The sequence below is a fragment of the Taudactylus pleione genome, unplaced genomic scaffold, assembly GCF_031769625.1.
Source record: "Taudactylus pleione unplaced genomic scaffold, aTauple2 ptg000304l, whole genome shotgun sequence".
In the NCBI taxonomy this organism is placed as follows: domain Eukaryota; kingdom Metazoa; phylum Chordata; class Amphibia; order Anura; family Myobatrachidae; genus Taudactylus; species Taudactylus pleione.
In genome coordinates this window covers 588,030-613,034 of record NW_028284705.1, presented here as the reverse complement: position 1 = coordinate 613,034, position 25,005 = coordinate 588,030, and the positions used below count along the sequence as shown (strand labels likewise).

The 25,005-nt window shown below is 48.1% G+C and overlaps 1 protein-coding gene across 4 annotated transcripts in view; it reads left to right on the top strand.

Annotated features, from left to right (window-relative positions):
• PLEC (plectin) overlaps nucleotides 1-24,749 on the top strand; it is a 249,407-nt gene extending 224,658 nt beyond the window's left edge. For all 4 annotated transcript variants that reach the window (XM_088442057.1, XM_088442055.1, XM_088442059.1 and 1 more), the window contains 3 exons: nucleotides 913-7,914; nucleotides 15,863-15,991; nucleotides 24,060-24,749. In XM_088442057.1, coding sequence (XP_088298183.1) covers nucleotides 913-7,224 — 6,312 coding nt within the window. In that variant the 3' untranslated portion in view covers nucleotides 7,225-7,914; nucleotides 15,863-15,991; nucleotides 24,060-24,749. The remainder of the gene's footprint in view (nucleotides 1-912; nucleotides 7,915-15,862; nucleotides 15,992-24,059) is intronic.
• Nucleotides 24,750-25,005: the final 256 nt, after the last annotated feature.

Genomic DNA, 25,005 nt, shown 5'->3' with positions numbered 1-25,005 from the left:
AGAAACCCTGTTGTTTTCAGTTATCCTTATTTATACACCAAGTGAAACCCATCATTTTTTGGTTTGGACATCCACTATTATATTTTGTGTTCCTTGGGTCTTTTCATGTGCAAATCATTGTCTGTGGCCTCAGTGTAGAAGTAACTGGGAAACTTTGACTTATTTGTCCAGTCACCTTAGCTCAGGGGTAGCCAATTCTGGTCCTCGAGAGCTACCAACAGTGCATGTTTCCCAGGTCTCCTCACAGAATCACCAGTGAAATAATTAGCTCCACCTGTGGATCTTTTCAAATGTGTTAGTGAGTAAGGAATAAACCCGTGCACTAGCTAGGTAGTCTGGAAACCGTGAACTGTAGCTCTTGAGGATCGAGGTTGGCTACCCCTGCCTTAACTGATACAACAGTGCCCCTAGTCAGAGATAAGGGTTCTCTGGCTCCTTAAATGGGTAAATCAGATAAGTTACAAATCCCCAACTACTCCACTTCCCACTCTGACAGGTTTATTGACCTGTGTATTAGACAAGCTCTCTTGCCCTGGCACGTTATAGTGTAAACTGGCACAGTTACAGGGCCATGATAGCTGCTTGGAGATGGCCATATGCAGACCCAGCATATCTTTACTATGAGGGCTAAAAGTTGTAAAGTGTGTACACGATCAGAGCTGCATTTCCTAATACATCAAATAGATATTACCAATAATGGTGGTGGGTCATAGCGAGTTACATGGATAGAAACAAGTTGAACATACTAGAGAACCCCTTTGATGGTATGATGAGGATTTATGACAGTGTAATTGCCTTGTGTTTGGTCATGACTAAGAGCTGTAAGCTATTTTCTTAGAACCCTGTCAACTTAGTTGACGCTGTGAGGTTCTGCTATTCCACCATCGTAATTACTTGCCCTTTATCTTACAGATGGAGTTGGCTCAACAAGAACAGCTACGCCAGGAAACCAAAACTCTTCACTCCACATTCTTGTCTGAGAAGCAAATACTGATTCAGAAGGAAAAGTACATAGAGGAAGAAAAGGCCAAGCTGGAGAAGCTGTTTGAGGTGGAGGTCGACAAAGCTAAAAAGTTGAAATCTGAAAAAGAACGTCAGCTTGGGCAACTAGAAGAGGAGAAAAAGCTTCTGCAGCATAGCATGGACGATGCTGTCCGTAAGCAACTGGAAGCGGAGGACAAGGTCAGGCAGAAACAAGAGGAGCTGCAGCAGTTGGATATAAGAAGGCGAGAACAGGAGAGGCTGCTGGAGGAAGAAAACCGAAAACTCAGGGAGAGATTGGAGCAACTGGAGCAAGAACATAGGATTGCCCTAGAGAAAACAAAGGAGATCATCATACACAAAGAAACCATCATAACACAGACCAGAGCTATACCAAATGGCAGCGATTCTGTCGATGCTTCAGCCCAAAATGGGGATCAAGAGAATGCATTTGATGGCTTAAGGCAGAAGGTCTCTCCCACCAAACTCTTCGAGGCTGGAATATTGACCAAAGAGATGCTAGATAAACTGTCTAATGGCCAAGTGTCTGTTGGTGATCTCTCCCAGCGTGAAGAGGTCAGGAAATACTTGCAGGGCAAGAGCAGCATTGCTGGGCTACTGCTGAAACCAAGTAATGAAAAGATTAGCATCTACAATGCTATGAAGAAGAAGCTGCTCCCACCGGGTACAGCACTCATTCTGCTGGAGGCTCAGGCTGCTTCTGGCTTCATCATTGATCCAGTGAGGAACCAGAGACTGAGCGTTAGCGAAGCAGTAAAAGAAAATGTGATTGGCCCAGAAGTACACAACAAAATGTTGTCCGCAGAGAGGGCAATCACCGGATACAAAGATCCCTACACTGGAGAGAAAATATCACTCTTCCAAGCCATGAAAAAGGATCTCATCGTGAAGGATCACGGAATTCGACTGCTGGAAGCCCAGATTGCCACTGGGGGCATTGTTGATCCAGTCAATAGTCATCGCCTGCCCCTGGTCGTTGCCTACAAACGCGGCTACTTTGATGAAGAAATGAACAAAATCTTATCTGACCCCACAGATGACACCAAAGGCTTCTTTGACCCAAACACGCATGAGAATCTTACGTATCTGCAGCTCATGGAGAGATGTGTCATAGACCCAGAAACAAAGCTCTGTCTGCTGCCTCTGACCGACAAAGCTGGGAAAGGAGAACTTGTCTACACAGATTCAGAAGCCAAGGATGTCCTCAAGAAAGCCACCGTTTCTGTACCATTTGGCAGATTCCAAGGAAAAACTGTCACCATCTGGGAGATTATTAACTCTGAATACTTCACAGAAGAGCAAAGGCGAGAACTGTTACGGCAGTATAAGACTGGGAAAATTACTGTGGAGAAAATAATAAAGATCATAATTACAGTGGTAGAAGAAAATGAAAAGAAGAAGCAGATGTGCTTCGATGGTCTAAGAAATCCTGTTCCAGCAGCAGAACTAGTGGAGAGTAAAATCATAGACAATGACCTTTTCAACCAGCTCCACCAGGGCAAGAAGTCTGTGAAGGATCTGTCCGAGGTAGAGTCCATAAAAAAGTATTTGGCTGGAAGCACAGCCATAGCTGGAGTGCAAGTGGAAAAAAATGGTGAAAAGCAAACTTTGTTTGATGCTATCAGGAAGAACCTACTGAAGCCAGCCACAGCTCTCAGTTTGCTGGAAGCACAAGCTGGTACAGGGTTCATTATCGATCCCATTCATAATGAGCTCCTCCCAGTAGATGAGGCTGTTAAAGCTGGAACGGTTGGCCCAGAGTACCATGAAAAGTTGCTCTCTGCAGAAAAAGCTGTAACTGGCTACAAGGATCCTTATACTGGACAGACTCTGTCACTGTTCCAGGCTCTAAAGAAGGGACTTATACCAAAGGATAGTGGAATTCGACTCCTAGATGCACAGCTGGCCACTGGTGGCATAATAGACCCAGTAAATAGCCATCGTCTCCCACTTGAAATTGCTTATAAGCGAGGTCATCTCGATGAAGAAACAGCTAAACTCCTTTCTGAGCCAGCTGATGAAAATACCGGGTTCTACGATCCAAACAGTCAAGAAAATCTCTCCTACGCGCAACTACAGAAGAAGTGCAAAGTAGACAAGAAAACTGGTCACTTGCTGCTGCCTCTCTCTGATCAAGCCATACAGTCCCAGTTAGAAGAGCTTTACAGTGACTCTCAAGCTAAAGAAACCTTTGATAAGACAACCGTTGAAGTACCTGTTGGCAGCTTTAAAGGAAGAACTGTAACTTTATGGGAGTTAATCCATTCTGAATACTTCACCGAAGAGCAAAGGAGGGAGCTGATCCGCCAATATAAAACTGGCAAAGTTACAATAGAAAAAATCATAAAAATCATGATTACCATTGTGGAAGAAACAGAGACCAAGAAGCAGCAGCGTCTTACCTTCACTGGTCTCCGAGCCCCAGTTCCTGCTAATGAACTACTGGAGGCGAACATCATTGACCAAGTCCAGTTTGAGCAGCTGAAAGATGGTAAAAAGTCAGTGAAAGAAATATCGGAGACTGAGTCGGTCAAGAGGTATCTCCAGGGAAGTGACTGCATAGCTGGTGTTTTCGTGGAAGAGAACAAACTAAAAATGAACATTTACCAAGCCATGAAGAGGAGCCTGCTGATGCCTGGAACAGCACTTGTTCTGCTTGAGGCACAAGCTGCCACTGGTTTTATTATCGACCCAGTAAAGAACCAAAAATTCTATGTGAACGAGGCAGTGAAAGCTGGAGTTGTCGGACCAGAATTACACGAAAAGCTACTTTCTGCTGAAAAAGCTGTAACTGGGTACAAAGATCCTTACTCTGGAAATACCATATCCGTGTTTGAGGCCATGCAAAAAGGTTTACTCCTTAAAGACCATGGAGTACGACTCCTGGAAGCACAAATAGCAACAGGTGGTATTATTGACCCAGTTCATAGTCACCGTGTTCCAGTAGAAGTTGCCTATAAACGTGGTTACTTTGACGAAGCCATGAACAAGATACTGGCTGATCCTTCTGATGACACAAAAGGATTCTTTGACCCTAACACTCATGAGAATTTGACTTACTTGCAGCTCAAAGAGAGATGCATTACAGATCCAGAAACAGGACTGACCCTCCTTCCTCTAAAGAAAACGGAAAAACCTGCAGCGGCAGCAGTGGAAAGCAGTAAGACCTACTCGGAAGCAGATACAAAGAAGGTGTTTGAGGAGACTACAGTGGACATTCCTGCAGGAAGCATGGCTGGTTCTACAATGACCATTTGGGAGCTCATGCATTCAGATCTCCTCCCTAAAGAGGAAAGAGAGAGGTTAATGATGGAGTTCCAAGCTGGCAGACTGAGCAAGGAGCGTATGATTATCATCATCATTGAAATCATTGAGAAAACTGAAATTATCCGGCAACAAGAATTACATTCTTACGACTTTGTTCGCCGCCGCATTACAGCTGAAGAGTTGTATGAGTCTAAAATAATCTCCATAGAAATCTACAATATGCTTAAACAAGGAACAAAGACTATACAAGAAATTATTCAGGTCGAGTCTGTCTGGAGATACCTATATGGAACAGGATGCGTTGCAGGACTACAAATGCCAGGTTCTAAACAAACTCTCAGTATTTACCAGGCAATGAAGAAAGGCTTCATCTCTCCTGATGCAACTTACGTACTATTGGATGCTCAGGCAGCCACTGGCTTCATTATTGATCCCGTGAAGAATGAACTGCTAACTGTAGATGAAGCTGTGCGGAAAGGGGTAGTTGGACCCGAAATTCATGACCGACTCCTCTCTGCTGAAAGAGCAGTCACTGGTTACAGAGATCCTTACACCGAGCAAATGATTTCCATCTTCCAAGCCATGAAGAAAGATTTAATCCCCTCTGATCAAGCTTTGCGACTGCTTGATGCCCAGCTAGCTACAGGAGGGATCATTGACCCCCACTTTGGATTTCACATTCCACATGAAACTGCCTTAATGCGTGGCTCTCTCAACAAAGATACTTTTGACACACTGTCGGAGCCGAGTGAGGTCCGGAGTTATGTGGACCCTTCAACAGATGAAAAACTCAGCTATTCTCAGCTTTTGAAGAGATGCCACAGGGATGAGAAGAGCAATCTATTCCTCCTACCACTTTCCGACAAGAGGAAACTTACGTTCAAGGGTTTAAGGAAAGAAATTAGCATGGAAGAACTGATACGGTCAAATGTCATGGATGCAATCACAGCACAGCGCCTGCAAGATGGTCTAACGTCTATTGAGGAGGTTTCGAGAAACTTACAGAAATTCCTGGAGGGGACAAGTTGCATTGCCGGTGTATACGTAGAAGCTACAAAAGAAAGGTACTCTATCTACCAAGCTATGAAGAAAGGCATGATCAGGCCAGGCACAGCATTTGAGTTACTTGAAGCCCAAGCAGCCACAGGGTATGTTATTGATCCAATAAAATGTCTCAAATTGGCGGTCGAGGATGCTGTACGGATGGGCATAGTGGGGACAGAATTTAAAGACAAGCTTTTATCTGCAGAGAGAGCAGTGATTGGCTATAAGGATCCATATTCTGGAAAAGTTATCTCGCTTTTCCAAGCCATGAAGAAAGGACTAATTCTAAAAGATCATGGCATTCGATTGCTGGAAGCCCAAATAGCCACAGGGGGTATTATCGACCCTGAAGAAAGCCATCGTTTGCCTGTAGAAATGGCCTACAAGAGAGGTCTGTTTGATGAGGAGATGAATGAGATTCTCACAGACCCGAGTGATGACACAAAGGGATTTTTTGACCCCAACACAGAAGAAAATCTAACGTACCTTCAACTAATGGAAAGATGCATTACCGATCCAGATACTGGCCTTTGTCTCCTGCCGCTGAAAGAAAAGAAACGGGAAAGAAAAACTTCATCCAAGTCTTCAGTTCGCAAACGAAGAGTTGTCATTGTTGATCCAGAAACTGGTAAAGAGATGTCTGTATATGAAGCTTATCGTAAAGGTCTTATTGACCACCAGACATACATAGAGCTTTCTGAACAGGAATGCGAGTGGGAAGAGGTCACTATCTCCTCATCAGATGGTGTAGTAAAATCCATGATCACAGATAGACGATCAGGGCGACAGTACGACATAGATGATGCCATATCCAGAGGACTAATTGATCAGACTTCCTTGGACCAATATCGCTCAGGGTCCTTATCCATTACAGAATTTGCTGACATGCTCTCAGGTAACGCGGGTGGTTTCCGATCAAGATCCTCCTCCGTGGGTTCTTCATCATCTATGCCGGCCAGCCCAGCTGGAAAGGGTCAGTTAACATCTTGGAATGATCCCACTGAAGAGACCGGCCCTATTGCAGGTATAGTGGACACAGACACATTAGAAAAAGTTTCGATCACTGAAGCCATGCACCGTAACCTTGTAGACAACATAACTGGTCAGAGACTGCTGGAAGGTCAGGCATGTACGGGAGGTATCATTGATCCAATTACAGGAGAGAAATTTTCAGTTACTGATGCTGTCAATAAAGGCCTAGTGGACAAGATCATGGTAGACAGAATTAACCTGGCCCAGAAAGCATTTAATGGTTTCGAAGATCCAAGAACTAAGACAAAAATGTCAGCAGCCCAAGCTTTGAAAAAGGGCTGGCTCTACTATGAAGCTGGACAACGCTTTCTGGAAGTGCAGTATCTCACTGGTGGTCTTATAGAACCGGAGATTGCAGGACGTGTCAGTCTAGAGGACGCCCTCCATAAAGGTACCATTGACTCACGCACAGCCCAAAAATTGAGAGATGTCAACACCTACTCCAAGTATCTTACCTGTCCAAAAACCAAACTAAAAATTTCCTACAAAGAAGCCATGGAAAAGAGCATGGTAGAAGATGGCACTGGATTGAGACTTCTTGAAGCATCATCACAATCCAGTAAAGGTTACTACAGCCCCTACAATGTCAGCGGGTCTGGCTCAGCCTCAGGCTCCCGATCAGGTTCCAGGACTGGGTCCAGATCAGGTTCAAGGAGAGGTAGCTTTGATGCCACAGGAAACTCCAACTTCTCCATGAGCTTCTCCTCCGCCTCATACTCCTCAACCAGCTATGGCCGAAGATATACCAACGGGCCCCAAGACAGGCCTTTTGACCCAGCAGAATTGGCAAATGCACTGTTAAATGGAAGTCAAAACTGCAGCCTGGAATTCAGCAGAGGGTTCAAATCATTGCCAACCCTTTTGCCCGGCCTTGTATAGGAACTGCAATATCCACCCTAAATCCATGAACTTGAACGCCCTTTTCCTGCTCTGCATGTGGTGAAGCTTTAATGGATTTTTTTATTTTATAAATATATATATATATATATAACTTTCACCTTATTTCTAACTGTACTTCAAAGCAGTGCCTACAATGTTAACCAAAAAGCCAGAAAAAAAAAAAAAAAAACATTTTACCCAGGTGACATTATCGTATTAATATATACATGTTCTTACAATGTTATTTGTATATTGAGAGATGACTTAGAGAACACTGTTATCTGGCACCAGAACTCTACCCATGCACTAGATGGAGAGACCTATGCAGAACAAAGTAAACACTCCGCCAGCAGTCAGCACATACTTCACTCCAAAAACATCTGTATGAACAACGGCATGTCGGCTAAAGTCCTGGAATGCCTCTCTCCTCCTCTTCCATGATGACCTACCTCCTGCTCCTCATGTTGTACAGAGTGCAAAAAGACAACTCCTTATGCCTAGTATTAGAAAACAACAGTCGAACCCTTCCCGAATGACCTCCGCAGAAGAAAGCTATTTATTGTACTCCCCGGTTCTCAGCTGCACAGAACATAACCTTTCCCAGCTCACTCCACATCGACCTTCCTCCTGAACCCTCCTGTGTCTTCTTCTTCACGCTTGTCTTCCCAAGAGACCCCACAGCCGCCAACTGTAAGTGTTCAGTGCTCACACTTGGCAAGTCCTCTGTCTCTCCATCTCTGTCTGACCCAACCGCGATGGCTTCCATGTACACCTGCTTTTATTTCCACCAACCCAACCACCTTCCTTTGTTTCATCACTTTCTGTGAATATACAGTGCGTGAGTGCGCGTGAGTGGGTGCGTGTGTCTTACTCTTACTCTTGACACTTTTTCACTTTTCAGTTCTAGAAGTTTTATTGGACCTATCAGCTACATGACTGTCTAAGACAGGGGTGGGGAACCTTTTTTCTGCCGGGTGCCATTTTGATATATATAACATTATTCGCGGGCCTGGTGTAGGCCACGCCTCCTCTGTGTGATGTCACACCGGCGAGGGGCCACAATCGGCTGTGATTACAGCAATGTCCTCAGCGGTGATTACAGCAATGCCCGGAGCATCCTGAGGATGTAAGGGCAGCGGTGTGACCATTTGTAGCATCCGAAGGACGCTCCAGACGGATAGCATAGATTCTGGCTAGCAGAAGAAAGCTCCGAGGGCCAGAACAAATGATTCCGGGGGCCTTATACAGCCCCCGGGCCCGAGGTTCCCCATCCTTGGTCTAACAGTAGGGACATGGCAGCATTTTGGTGATACCGCCTATAGCTAGAGTAGTCTTCATAATACTAACGCAAGAGGAATATACTCTACTGTCTGTGTAAACGTTGATGTCATCAGTTCCGTAGCAATTAGGAAAACTGTTGTATTACAAGGAATAAACCATTTGTAGTCCCCCTGGATGCTGTGACCTGTGTATAGTCACAGAAGTCGGAGGCAATGTACAGTCTCTATCAGGGAGATGAATCGCGCCTCGGAGAGAGATAAAGTGGAGAATTTCCCAAAGCGACCAATCAGCATCTAACTGCGCTCGATAACTGACCGGCACTGATTGGTCGCATTGGATAACGTCTCCACTTTATCTTTCTCCAAGACTCGATACATCTCCCCCTATGTGTGTAAGTAGCACACTTCTATAAACCATTATTTTGGAAATAGCGGGAGCGGGATAATGCAGTAGGATTATAGTAGGTGGAAAAGGCCGCCGGGTATAATCTGTGCCCGTGTAGCAGCATCTGCATGTGTTATATGATCTACGTTATAGGGTTTATAAATCCACAAACCCCTCTGACATGTAACAGTCACCTAAATCACTATCTACATGTGTTATATGATCTACGTTATAGGGTTTATAAATCCACAAACCCCTCTGACATGTAACTGTCACCTAAATCACTATCTGCATGTGTTATATGATCTACGTTATAGGGTTTATAAATCCACAAACCCCTCTGACATGTAACAGTCACCTAAATCGCTATCTGCATGTGTTATATGATCTACGTTATAGGGTTTATAAATCCACAAACCCCTCTGACATGTAACAGTCACCTAAATCATTATATTGCAAATATAGTGGGGAAAAGGCCCCCGATGACTAACATCTCGGCTGTGAGGCGTCATATCTCCTGAGGTGCCAGCTGATGACAGAACCTCGCCCCAGATAATATGCGCAGAGTCCACATTCTCACCCTCGCTATGGCACCTCCGGAGAGATCAGGAAGGGAAGGAGCCACTTAGTTATAACTTATCTACCAGAATAATTTAGAAGTATAGTTAATCATTATTGTGTGTACAGATGTGCCCCCATACATCTATCCTCTGTGCGCTACAAGTCGCACCACACAATAATCGGGAGCTCCGTGTGATTCGGTAGCGCAGAGCGTCTTTTTATGTAATTTTACCTTCAAATGCGTCTTATTTGGACAACTATGCGACTAGATAGCACAAGCAGCTTCTGCTGAGTAAAATGATATGCAGCATGTCTATGTTCTCTGTGTGCGTCTGCGGGTGTATCTGCATGCAAAATGCTACGTTACAGGGTTACAGCCGCTGACAGTATAACGTAGCGTCTCACATGCTGATACACCCGCAGTAACACACAGAGAACATAGACATGCTGCATATCATTGTACTCAGCAGCTGTAACCCTGTAACATAGCGTCTCACATGCAGATACACCCGCAGTCACACACAGAACATAGACATGCTGTATATCATTGTACTCAGCAGCTGTAACCCTGTAATGTAGCGTCTCACATGCAGATACACCCGCAGTCACACACAGAGAACATAGACATGCTGCATATCATTGTACTCAGCAGCTGTAACCCTGTAACGTAGCGTCTCACATGCAGATACACCCGCAGTCACACACAGAATATAGACATGCTGTATATCATTGTACTCAGCAGCTGTAACACTGTAACGTAGCATCTCACATGCAGATACAACCGCAGTCACACACAGATCATAGACATGCTGTATATCATTGTACTCAGCAGCTGTAACCCTGTAACGTAGCGTTTCACATGCAGATACAGCCGCAGTAACACACACAGAACATAGACATGCTGTATATCATTCTACTCAGCAGCTGTAACACTGTAACGTAGCGTCTCACATGCAGATACAGCCGCAGTAACACACAGAACATAGACATGCTGTATATCATTCTACTCAGCAGCTGTAACACTGTAACGTAGCGTCTCACATGCAGATACACCCGCAGTAACACACAGAACATAGACATGCTGTATATCATTGTACTCAGCAGCTGTAACCCTGTAACGTAGCGTCTCACATGCAGATACACCCGCAGTCACACACAGAACATAGACATGCTGTATATCATTGTACTCAGCAGCTGTAACACTGTAACGTAGCGTCTCACATGCAGATACACCCGCAGTCACACACAGAACATAGACATGCTGTATATCATTGTACTCAGCAGCTGTAACCTTGTAACGTAGCGTTTCACATGCAGATACACCCGCAGTCACACACACAGAACATAGACATGCTGTATATCATTGTACTCAGCAGCTGTAACCTTGTAACGTAGCGTTTCACATGCAGATACACCCGCAGTCACACACACAGAACATAGACATGCTGTATATCATTGTACTCAGCAGCTGTAACCCTGTAACGTAGCGTTTCACATGCAGATACACCCGCAGTTACACACACAGAACATAGACATGCTGTATATCAGTGTACTCAGCAGCTGTAACCCTGTAACGTAGCGTCTCACATGCAGATACAGCCGCAGTAACACACAGAACATAGACATGCTGTATATCATTGTACTCAGCAGCTGTAACCCTGTAACGTAGCGTCTCACATGCTGATACACCCGCAGTTACACACACAGAACATAGACATGCTATATATCATTGTACTCAGCAGCTGTAACCCTGTAATGTAGCGTCTCACATGCAGATACACCCGCAGTCACACACAGAACATAGACATGCTGTATATCATTGTACTCAGCAGCTGTAACTGTGTAACGTAGCGTCTCACATGCAGATACACCCGCAGTCACACACAGAACATAGACATGCTATATATCATTGTACTCAGCAGCTGTAACCCTGTAATGTAGCGTCTCACATGCAGATACACCCGCAGTCACACACAGAACATAGACATGCTGTATATCATTCTACTCAGCAGCTGTAACACTGTAACGTAGCGTCTCACATGCAGATACACCCGCAGTCACACAGAACATAGACATGCTGCATATCATTGTACTCAGCAGCTGTAACACTGTAAAGTAGCGTCTCACATGCTGATATACCCGCAGTCACACACAGAACATACACATGCTGTATATCATTGTACTCAGCAGCTGTAACCCTGTAACGTTGCGTCTCACATGCTGATACACCCGCAGTCACACACAGAACATAGACATGCTGTATATCATTGTACTCAGCAGCTGTAACTGTGTAACGTAGCGTCTCACATGCAGATACGCCCGCAGTCACACACAGAACATAGACATGCTGTATATCATTGTACTCAGCAGCTGTAACCCTGTAACGTAGCGTCTCACATGCTGATACACTCGCAGTCACACACACAGAGCATAGACATGCTGTATATCATTGTACTCAGCAGCTGTAACCCTGTAACGTAGCGTCTCACATGCAGATACAGCCGCAGTAACACACAGATCATAGACATGCTGTATATCATTGTACTCAGCAGCTGTAACCCTGTAACGTAGCGTCTCACATGCAGATACACCCGCAGTCACACACATAGACATGCTGTATATCATTGTACTCAGCAGCTGTAACACTGTAACGTAGCGTCTCACATGCAGATACACCCGCAGTCACACAGAACATAGACATGCTGTATATCATTGTACTCAGCAGCTGTAACACTGTAACGTAGCGTCTCACATGCAGATACATCGGCAGTCACACACACAGAACATAGACATGCTGTATATCATTGTACTCAGCAGCTGTAACCCTGTAACGTAGCGTCTCACATGCAGATACACCCGCAGTCACACACAGATCAGACATGCTGTATATCATTGTACTCAGCAGCTGTAACGCTGTAACGTAGCGTCTCATGCAGATACAGCCGCAGTAACACACATAGACATGCTGTATATCATTGTACTCAGCAGCTGTAACACTGTAATGTAGCGTCTCACATGCAGATACACCCGCAGTAACACACAGAGAACATAGACATGCTATATATCATTGTACTCAGCAGCTGTAACCCTGTAACGTAGCGTCTCACATGCAGATACACCCGCAGTCACACACAGAACATAGACATGCTGCATATCATTGTACTCAGCAGCTGTAACCCTGTAACGTAGCGTCTCACATGCAGATACACTCGCAGTCACACACACAGAACATAGACATGCTGTATATCATTGTAGTCAGCAGCTGTAACCCTGTAACGTAGCATTACACATGCACATACACCCGCAGTCACACACACAGAACATAGACATGCTGTATATCATTGTACTCAGCAGCTGTAACCCTGTAACGTAGCGTCTCACATGCTGATACACCCGCAGTTACACACACAGAACATAGACATGCTGCATATCATTGTACTCAGCAGCTGTAACCCTGTAACGTAGCGTCTCACATGCTGATACACCCGCAGTCACACACAGAACATAGACATGCTGCATATCATTGTACTCAGCAGCTGTAACCCTGTAACGTAGCGTCTCACATGCAGATACACTCGCAGTCACACACACAGAACATAGACATGCTGTATATCATTGTACTCAGCAGCTGTAACCCTGTAACGTAGCGTCTCACATGCAGATACACCCGCAGTCACACACAGAACATAGACATGCTGTATATCATTGTACTCAGCAGCTGTAACCCTGTAACGTAGCGTCTCACATGCAGATACAGCCGCAGTCACACACAGAACATAGACATGCTGCATATCATTGTACTCAGCAGCTGTAACCCTGTAACGTAGCGTCTCACATGCAGATACACTCGCAGTCACACACACAGAACATAGACATGCTGTATATCATTGTACTCAGCAGCTGTAACCCTGTAACGTAGCATTACACATGCACATACACCCGCAGTCACACACACAGAACATAGACATGCTGTATATCATTGTACTCAGCAGCTGTAACCCTGTAACGTAGCGTCTCACATGCAGATACACCCGCAGTCACACACAGAACATAGACATGCTGCATATCATTGTACTCAGCAGCTGTAACCCTGTAACGTAGCGTCTCACATGCAGATACACTCGCAGTCACACACACAGAACATAGACATGCTGTATATCATTGTACTCAGCAGCTGTAACCCTGTAACGTAGCGTCTCACATGCAGATACACCCGCAGTCACACACAGAACATAGACATGCTGTATATCATTGTACTCAGCAGCTGTAGCACTGTAACGTAGCGTCTCACATGCAGATACAGCCGCAGTCACACACACAGAACATAGACATGCTGTATATCATTGTACTCAGCAGCTGTAACCCTGTAACGTAGCGTCTCACATGCAGATACACCCGCAGTCACACACAGAACATAGACATGCTGTATATCATTGTACTCAGCAGCTGTAACCCTGTAACGTAGCGTTTCACATGCTGATACAGCCGCAGTCACACACAGAACATAGACATGCTGCATATCATTGTACTCAGCAGCTGTAACCCTGTAACGTAGCGTTTCACATGCAGATACACCCGCAGTCACACACACAGAACATAGACATGCTGTATATCATTGTACTCAGCAGCTGTAACCCTGTAACGTAGCGTTTCACATGCTGATACAGCCGCAGTCACACACATAGACATGCTGTATATCATTGTACTCAGCAGAAGCTGCTTGTGCTATCTAGTCGCATAGTTGTCCAAATAAGACGCATTTGAAGGTAAAAAAACATTATATATATATATATATATAGTGCTGTGTGATTATAGTGCTGTGTGATTATAGTACTGAGTGATTATAGTGCTGTGTACTGTGTGATTATTGCGCTGATATAGCGCTGGATGATAATAGCACTGTGTGACTAGTTCTGACTGACTATAGTACTGTGTGATTATAATGTTTGATTATAGTACTGTGTGATTATAGTACTGACCGATTATAGTGCTGACTGACTAGTATTGTGTGATTATAGTGCTATGTGATTATAGTACTGTGTGATTATAGTACTGACCGATTATAGTGCTGACTGACTAGTATTGTGTGATTATAGTGCTATGTGATTATAGTACTGGGTGATTATAGTGCTGACTGACTATAGTACTGGGTGATTATAGTGCTATGTGATTATAGTACTGGGTGATTATAGTGCTGACTGACTATAGTGCTATGTGATTATAGTACTGGGTGATTATAGTGCTGACTGACTATAGTACTGGGTGATTATAGTGCTATGTGATTATAGTACTGGGTGATTATAGTGCTGACTGATTATAGTACTGGGTGATTATAGCTCTGTGTGATTATAGCACTGTGTGATTATAGCGCTGTGTGATTATAACACTGTACTGTGTGATTATAGCGCTGTGTGATTATAGTGCTCTGTGAGTATAGCACTGTGTACTGTGTGATTATAGCGCTGTGTAATTATAGTGCTCTGTGATTATAGCACTGTGTACTGTGTGATTATAGCGCTGTGTGATTATAGCACTGTGTACTGTGTGATTATAGCGCTGTGTAATTATAGTGCTCTGTGATTATAGCACTGTGTACTGTGTGATTATAGCGCTGTGTGATTATAGCACTGTGTACTGTGTGATTATAGCGCTGTGTGATTATAGCACTGTGTACTGTGTGATTTTAGCGCTGTGTGATTATAGTGCTGTGTGCTGTGTACTGTGTGATTATAGTGCTCTGTACTGTGTGATTATAGTGCTGTGTGATTATAGCATTGTGTGAGCAGGGCTGTATCTTTCTTGCGATGTCTGTGGTGTTTCCTGCGGAGTTTTCATGTTTCCAAGATGCTACAAATGCTTTGTAACCTGAGGGTTGGCTGAAGGCATGGGCACACTCTGTGGGTGAGGGACAGTGTATGGATGTGAGGTAACCCTATAAGCAGCGTTGTCTTACCACAGGCGCCCCACAGCCACAGCGATGATTTACTGAGTGCTCGCAGTGCTCAGCGCTGCCCCCTTATTAGAAGGCCTGAGGGTTTTACAGACGCATCCACTATAATTTATTCTATTAGAAGCAATTATTACTAACGTGGAGACGGCCAATTAAAATTAAAACTTTATGATGCTCATTAAGAACAAAAAGCTTAAATGTCTGCGCTCAGTTACCACATCAGCATCTGTTATTAAATGGGGCTCTGAGATGTCAGTGTGATCTTTCCCCAGCAGGGCGGTGCTGTTACCATCCAGCTCACTGGGGTAATATTCTATGGTCCATGGACCTGTTCTAAATGTTCCTGTTTCTCTCTCCCTCTCTGGCTTCTCGTATCCGTGTCCTGTGCTCTGTTTAATATGTGCTGCACGTACCACGTTATGTTGTGTGTGACACGCATGTTTTGCATGTACTGTGTATTAGGGTTTGAGCCCGACCATTGCTGGTTTCGAGAATCGTCCCTCCTGTGATTCTGGACTCACCGTGTTCTGGACTCCATGCAAACCGGAAACATCGACCACCACAGACCCGACGCTGCCCTCCCAAATCCAGGTACCCGTTTATTCCTGTGCAGAGCGTGAGACCTTTGTGCTGTGCTGGGAGCACTGGAGCCTCGGTGCAGCCCTCTCCGTACTCTGACACCATTTCTAATCTCTTTATAATCGGAGAAGCACAGGATAAATGATTGTTCATGATACCAACATTATTTTATCAGTTATTTTAAATATTTTGAATTGTAATAACATTAGCAGGTCATTTGACATGTTAGTGATCCCCACAAGAGTCAGATTCTGTGATTACATATTCAGGGGACCCTCCAAGGAGCAATAGTGTGATATGATTATGGTGAATATTAAGGGTTTACGCCAGGTGCTCAGTACACGCGTGATCAGGGTGAATGTGGGAGGCTCGGTACACGTGTTATCAGGAGCACGGGCAGGGTGAATGTGGGAGGCTCGGTATACGTGTTAGGAGCACAGGCAGGGTGAATGTGGAAGGCTCGGAACACATGTTATCAGGAGCACGGGCAGGGTGAATGTGGGAGGCTCGGTACACGTGTTTTCAGGAAGCACGGGCAGGGTGAATGTGGGAGGCTCGGTACACGTGTTATTAGGAAGCACGGGCAGGATGAATTTGGGAGGCTCGGTACACGTGTTAGGAGCACGGACAGGGTGAATGTGGGAGGCTCGGTACACGTATTAGGAGCACGGGCAGGGTGAATGTGGGAGGCTCGGTACACGTGTTATCAGGAGCACGGGCAGGGTGAATGTGGGAGGCTCGGTACACATGTTATCAGGAAGCACGGGCAGGGTGAATGTGGGAGGCTCGGTACACGTGTTATTAGGAAGCACGGGCAGGGTGAATGTGGGAGGCTCGGTATACGTGTTAGGAACACGGGCAGGGTGAATGTGGGAGGCTCGGTACACGTGTTAGGAGCACGGGCAGGGTGAATGTGGGAGGCTCGGTACACGTGTTAGGAGCACGGGCAGGGTGAATGTGGGAGGCTCGGTACACGTGTTATCAGGAAGCACGGGCAGGGTGAATGTGGGAGGCTCGGTACACGTGTTATCAGGAGCACGGGCAGGGTGAATGTGGGAGGCTCGGTACATGTGTTATTAGGAAGCACGGGCAGGGTGAATGTGGGAGGCTCGGTACATGTGTTAGGAGCACGGGCAGGGTGAATGTGGGAGGCTCGGTACACGTGTTATCAGGAGCACGGACAGGGTGAATGTGGGAGGCTCAGTACATGTGTTATTAGGAAGCACGGGCAGGGTGAATGTGGGAGGCTCGGTACACGTGTTATCAGGAGCACGGGCAGGGTGAATGTGGGAGGCTCGGTACACGTGTTAGGAGCACGGGCAGGGTGAATGTGGGAGGCTCGGTACACATGTTATCAGGAAGCACGGACAGGGTGAATGTGGAAGGCTTGGTACATGTGTTAGGAAGCACGGGCACGGTGAATGTGGGAGGCTCGGTACACGTGTTATCAGGAGCACGGGCAGGGTGAATGTGGGAGGCTCGGTACACATGTTATCAGGAAGCACGGGCAGGGTGAATGTGGAAGGCTTGGTACACGTGTTATCAGGAGCACGGGCAGGGTGAATGTGGGAGGCTCGGTACACGTGTTATCAGGAAGCACGGACAGGGTGAATGTGGAAGGCTTGGTACATGTGTTAGGAAACACGGGCAGGGTGAATGTGGGAGGCTCGGTATACGTGTTATCAGAAGCACGGGCAGGGTGAATGTGGGAGGCTCGGTACACGTGTTATCAGGAGCACGGGCAGGGTGAATGTGGGAGGCTAGGTACACGTGTTATCAGGAGCACGGGCAGGGTGAATGTGGGAGGCTCGGTATACGTGTTATCAGGAGCACGGGCAGGGTGAATGTGGGAGGCTAGGTACACGTTTTATTAGGAAGCACGGGCAGGGTGAATGTGGAAGGCTCGTTACATGTGTTATTAGGAAGCACGGGCAGGGTGAATGTGGAAGGCCCGGTATACGTCTTATCAGGAGCATGGGCAGGGTGAATGTGGATGGCTCGGTACACGTGTTAGGAGCACGGGCAGGGTGAATGTGGGAGGCTCGGTACACGTGTTATCAGGAAGCACAGGCAGGGTGAATGTGGGAGGCTCAGTACATGTGTTATTAGGAAGCACGGGCAGGGTGAATGTGGGAGGCTCGGTACACATGTTATCAGGAAGCACGGGGAGGGTGAATGTGGAAGGCTCGGTACACTTGTTAGGAGCACGGGCAGGGTGAATGTGGGAGGCTCGGTACACATGTTATCAGGAGCACGGGCAGGGTGAATGTGGGAGGCTCGGTACACGTGTTATCAGGAAGCACGGGCAGGGTGAATGTGGGAGGCTCGGTACACGTGTTATTAGGAGCACGGGCAGGGTGAATGTGGGAGGCTCGGTATACGTGTTATCAGGAGCACGGGCAGGGTGAATGTGGAAGGCTTGGTACACGTGTTATCAGGAGCACGGGCAGGGTGAATGTGGGAGGCTCGGTACACGTGTTATCAGGAAGCACGGGCAGGGTGAATGTGGGGGGCTCGGTACACATGTTATCAGGAAGCACGGGCAGGGTGAATGTGGGAGGCTCGGTACACGTGTTATCTGGAAGCACGGGCAGGGTGAATGTGGGAGGCTCGGTACACGTGTTAGGAGCACGGGCAGGGTGAATGTGGGAGGCTCGGTACACGTGTTATCAGGAAGCACGGGCAGGGTGAATGTGGGAGGCTCGGTACATGTGTTATCAGGAAGCACGGGCAGGGTGAATGTGGGAGGCTCGGTACACGTGTTATTAGAAAGCACGGGCAGGGTGAATGTGGGAGGCTCGGTACACATGTTATCAGGTATTACGGGCAGGGTGAATGTGGGAGGCTTGGTACACGTGTTATCAGGAATTACGGGCACGGTGAATGTGGGAGGCTCGGTACACGTGTTATCAGGAATTACGGGCAGGGTGAATGTGGGAGGCTCGGTACACATGTTATCAGGAATTACGGGCAGGGTGAATGTGGGAGGCTCGGTACACGTGTTATCAGGAATTACGGGCAGGGTGAATGTGGGAGGCTCGGTACACGTGTTATCAGGAGCACGGGCAGGGTGAATGTTGGAGGCTCGGTACACGTGTTATTAGGAATGTGGGAGGCTCGGTACTCCTCTGGTCAGTCCGGAGCAGGCTAGATAATGGTAGGTACTGGTATTAGTGTTGTTGGATTATTGTATCATGTATCAGTTTGCTGGGTTGATATAGTGGATGAGGCCTCGATGGTGACACAACGCTGAATCCATTAAGTTGCCACCATGTGAGCACATGTAACAGTATGATTCTCTCAGGGCAGCCCCCTACAGTGCGCTTTGCGTGGCGTGTACACTCATAGGCGCAGTTACGATTTATACACACAGTAGTAAAAATGTTGTGGAAAAGTTTAGGGCGTTCCTGGCCGGCTGCTAGTAGTGCGCGCAGACATGGGACTTGATTCAGACCCGCTCACCAAGGCGCGATCACTTGCTGTGAGCGATTTTTGCTCATCTGCGCATGTGTATAATTCGCAGTGCGCGTGTGCAAGTCATTCATTGCTATCTGTTTTTGGTTGCTCGTAAGCCAATATCAGGTCACTGCTATGAGTGACAGATAGCGCCGTTTGTGGGTGCTAACAGGGGAAGGTGCTTGTGAACGGGGGAGTGGTGTTGCGAACGCAGGCGTGTCTGGCCACCAAAACTCCGTTTAAAGGGCGTGCATAATTAGCTAAGTAGCGTCATTGTACACGTCATGCATGTATTTCAGCCAGCGCTGATCGCAGTGCTTGCGGCTCCGATGCCTGACGATGGTCCCGATTAATCAAACAAATTCAGGAGATGACGTGTGTTGCGAGAGGCTAGGGGGCATCTTCAGACACTTGCAAGCGCACTTTGCCGTAGCTCGCTAAAACACAGTGGGCGTCCTTACTCGACGCAGTGCGAGCGCTTCATTTAAATATCCGGCCCCTTTTTGCCAGCGAGCGATCACATCTTGCGAGCGGGTCTGAATCCGGTCGCTGGTCCGTTTCATGGGCGTGTTAAGGGGAGCACAGCGGGCATGGCAGTGAGACCACAACCACAGGGCTGGTGCAAGTTCCCATGGTGGCGTATACACGCACCGATAGTATTACAGTATAGATGCTCAGCGTGGGCGCCCTGCACAGGGGAAGGACTGATACCAGCGTTTGTATAAGGTCGCAGGCGTGAGTACTGCCGCAGCGTGTCCACTTCTGAAGGCCCAATTACTGGCTCATAGTCCTCAGGTACCACCCGCAGGCCATGTTTTGTGGATGTCTTTAGTCATGCACAGGTGAGGTAATCTCTGTTGCTGGGTCAGTAATTACCCCACCTGCTGCCACAGACAGAATCCTCATTACATGGGGGTGATAGAAATACTAATATGTGCAGGTTACTGTGAGTTGCCGGACATTTATATTACACTCCGTATTTACTAAGCGCCAGGCAGCCTCATGTATACGCTCCAGATTCTGTCATGTGACCCACGGAGACCTTGTTCTGTTCCATAATGGAATAAGGGGGTGTTAGAGCTGGTTATGGTGTCATAGAAACACATTGAACCTTCTACACCCACCAGACACTGGGGTCTATTCACTAAGCCTTGGAGACAGAGAAAATGGAGAAAGAGAAGTGCCAGCCAATCAGCTCTGTTCTGTCATGTTACAGGCTGTGTTTGAAAGATGACAGTTAGGAGCTGATTGGCTGTGACTTAGCTTTCTCCATTTTATCTCTCTCCAAGGCTTAGTGAATAGACCTCAGTGTCTTATATTTGTAGACAGTTGTAGCTATATCCTGCTCTACTCTGTATGATATAAACGGAATGTTAGTTCCACATGCTGCAATTTGTTACGCTGCCCAACTCATGCCAAGGTCTCCCCCCTGTGCCCACTCCTGCACAGAATCCATCTGAATTTCATTGTGACCATTCCTTTGCTTTTTAGCTGGGCCTTGTCATCCCTGCACACAGCTGTTACCTGCATGCACTCCCTGAGCAATGGCTGCTGTTACACAGCTCAGCAATCGCCTGGCACAGCACTGTGGGTGGGGAAGGAACACTCAGCAGGGGAGGAGACAGAACAGAGGGCATTGTGGGTGGGGAAGGAACACTCAGCAGGGGAGGAGACAGAACAGAGGGCATTGTGGGGAGGGGAGGAACACTCAGCAGGGGAGGAGACAGAACAGAGGGCACTGTGGGGAGGAGACAGAACAGAGGGCACTGTGGGTGGGGAAGGAACACTCAGCAGGGGAGGAGACAGAACAGAGGGCACTGTGGGTAGGGGAGGAGACAGAACAGAGGGCACTGTGGGTGGGGAAGGAACACTCAGCAGGGGAGGAGACAGAACAGAGGGCACTGTGGGGAGGAGACAGAACAGAGGGCACTGTGGGTGGGGAAGGAACACTCAGCAGGGGAGGAGACAGAACAGAGGGCACTGTGGGTGGGGAAGGAACACTCAGCAGGGGAGGAGACAGAACAGAGGGCATTGTGGGGAGGGGAGGAACACTCAGCAGGGGAGAAGACAGAACAGAGGGCACTGTGGTGAGGAGACAGAACAGAGGGCACTGTGGGTGGGGAAGGAACACTCAGCAGGGGAGGAGACAGAACAGAGGGCACTGTGGGTAGGGGAGGAGACAGAACAGAGGGCACTGTGGGTGGGGAAGGAACACTCAGCAGGGGAGGAGACAGAACAGAGGGCACTGTGGGGAGGAGACAGAACAGAGGGCACTGTGGGTGGGGGAGGAGACAGAACAGAGGGCACTGTGGGGAGGAGACAGAACAAAGGGCACTGTGGGTGGGGAAGGAACACTCAGCAGGGGAGGAGACAGAACAGAGGGCACTGTGGGTGGGGAAGGAACACTCAGCAGGGGAGGAGACAGAACAGAGGGCACTGTGGGTGGGGGAGGAACACTCAGCAGGGGAGGAGACAGAACAGAGGGCACTGTGGGTGGGGAAGGAACACTCAGCAGGGGAGGAGACAGAATAGAGGGCACTGTGGGTAGGAGACAGAACAGAGGGCACTGTGGGGAGGAGACAGAACAGAGGGCACTGTGGGGAGGAGACAGAACAGAGGGCACTGTGGGGAGGAGACAGAACAGAGGGCACTGTGGGTGGGGAAGGAACACTCAGCAGGGGAGGAGACAGAACAGAGGGCACTGTGGGTGGGGAAGGAACACTCAGCAGGGGAGGAGACAGAACAGAGGGCACTGTGGGTAGGAGACAGAACAGAGGGCACTGTGGGGAGGAGACAGAACAGAGGGCACTGTGGGTGGGGAAGGAACACTCAGCAGGGGAGGAGACAGAACAGAGGGCACTGTGGGTGGGGGAGGAGACAGAACAGAGGGCACTGTGGGGAGGAGACAGAACAGAGGGCACTGTGGGGAGGGGAGGAACACTCAGCAGGGGAGGAGACAGAAGAGAGTGCACTGTGGGGAGGAGACAGAACAGAGGGCACTGTGGGTAGGGGAGGAGACAGAACAGAGGGCACTGTGGGGAGGAGACAGAACAGAGGGCACTGTGGGTGGGGAAGGAACACTGTTAGCAGGGGAGGAGACAGAACAGTGTTCCTCCCCTACCCACAGTGCCCTCTGTTCTGTCTTCTCCCCTGCTGACAGTGTTCCTCTCCTACCCACAGTGCCCTCTGTCAGCAGGGGAGAAGACAGAACAGAGGGCACTGTGGGTAGGGGAGGAACACTCAGCAGGGGAGGAGACAGAACAGAGGGCACTGTGGGTAGGGAAGGAACACTGTCAGCAGGGGAGGAGACAGAACAAAGGGCACTGTGGGTGGGGAAGGAACACTCAGCAGGGGAGGAGACAGAATAGAGGGCACTGTGGGTAGGAGACAGAACAGAGGGCACTGTGGGGAGGAGACAGAACAGAGGGCACTGTGGGTGGAGAAGGAACACTCAGCAGGGGAGGAGACAGAACAGAGTGCACTTTCGGGTGGGGAAGGAACACTCAGCAGGGGAGGAGACAGAACAAAGGGCACTGTGGGTAGGGGAGGAACACTCAGCAGGGGACGAGATGGCACAGAGGGCACTGTGGGTGGCGGAGGAGGCCGAACTGAAGGCACTGTGGGGAACACTGTCAGCAGGGGAGGATACAGACTAGAGGGCACTGTGGGTAGGGGAGGAGACAGAACAGAGGGCGCTATGGGTATGGGAGAAACACTGTGAGCAGGGGAGGAGACAGAAGAGAGGGCACTGTGGGGAACCCTGTCAGCAGGGGAGGAGACAGAACAGAGGGCACTGTGGGTAGGGGAGGAACACTGTCAGCAGGGGAGGAGGCAGAACAGAGGGCACTGTGGGTAGGGGAGGAGGCAGAACAGAGGGCACTGTGGGTAGGGGAGGAGACAGAACAGAGGGCACTGTGGGGAGGGGAGGAACACTGTCAGCAGGGGAGGAGACAGAACAGAGGGCACTGTGGGTAGGGGAGGAGACAGAACAGAGGGCACTGTGGGGAGGGGAGGAACTGTCAGCAGGGGAGGAGACAGAACAGAGGGCACTGTGGGTAGGGGAGGAGGCAGAACAGAGGGCACTGTGGGTAGGGGAGGAGGCAGAACAGAGGGCACTGTGGGGAGGGGAGGAGACAGAACAGAGGGCACTGTGGGGAGGAGACAGAACAGAGGGCACTGTGGGGAGGAGACAGAACAGAGGGCATATAGTGTAATGTGTAGGGATATTGGAGGTAGTGGGTGGCTTAGTAGCTGTGAGTGGATTTGTGTGGGCCATATAGAACAGGTGTCCTGTAGTGTGATGTTATTAAGGGGCCCATTTATTAACCAGTTTTAAAACTTGTTGCGTATGATAAATGGTGCTCCAGCCAATCAGCACCAAGAGATGACAGTTAGGAGCTGATTGGCTGGAGCAGCATTATCATAGAGTTTTATCACTCATTGCGTATGGTAAATGGGCCTGTATGTATGGCAGGGTTATCATGTACAGTGCATGAGCGCCCTGTTATCACTGCTCCTATATTGTATATCCATTACATATGTGTTCTGTACATAGACTGTATATGATTATACGCAGCTCATGTTCCATTATAATCTCATCATTTCCATTCCTCTCATTTTATAGACATTCTGGATGTACCATCTGTCCTGTTGGAAGGGGTAACTGTTTATACAGAAACTAAGGACCCTCACCCAGGATAGGGAGCTGCACCCCTCCCTCGATCTGACTGTGATGGCCCAGTGGGATTCTGAACCTTATATATAAGCCCCCAGTTTCTGCTCCTCCATCCGTGGTCTGTCTCTTTCTGTTTGTCCTCCTGTCATCTTCCTATTATCTCTCTCCTCTTCCTCTCCTGACCCCCCCCCCTTTCTACAACACGCCACTCCATAAATCCAGCGCTCAGCAACCAAGTGTCTCGCATGTTGTCATCTTCCAGACCATCGTCCTCCCCGCTACGCGCTGACCAGGCGCTTACTGCTCGCTGTGCCGCACCCCACAACGCTTACCTATAGGAATAGTGCACCAAGGAGATTAGGCCACACATCATGGCTGCCATTGTCACTGTATATGTTCCCAAACTGCATTGTCCTAGGAATTGCTGCCATGGTGCCCGTAGTGTATATACTGGCATTCCCCTGTCCGTAACATTGCAAGACGTGAACATTGTCCCACTCAGATTGGCACTAACTCTTCCATTAGCCCCCAGTACCTGTACTAACACTACAATGAATTGTACATACAAGATGTTTCTTACCAGGTGGAGCAGAGTTCTGCCTCTCTCAATGCAAAAAGTAAAATAATAGATGAAGTACAGTAATGTCTGTGTGTGTTTTTCCGGTCCATTCATTTGTGTCGCTGCGTCACCCGGTCTTCCTCCATATGATGTGCAGTCACTGTGAGGAGCAGCGCTAAATATAAGGAGTGAGAGGAAAGGGGGGCTCATCTTTCTGGTGTCCCTTAGTGTATTGGAGGCATGAGGCACCGGGAAACAGGAAAACGATAAGCGAGAAATCCATTGCTGTATGCTAGTCTGTGCGGCCCCACCACGGCGGCCACCTCCACGCCAGTA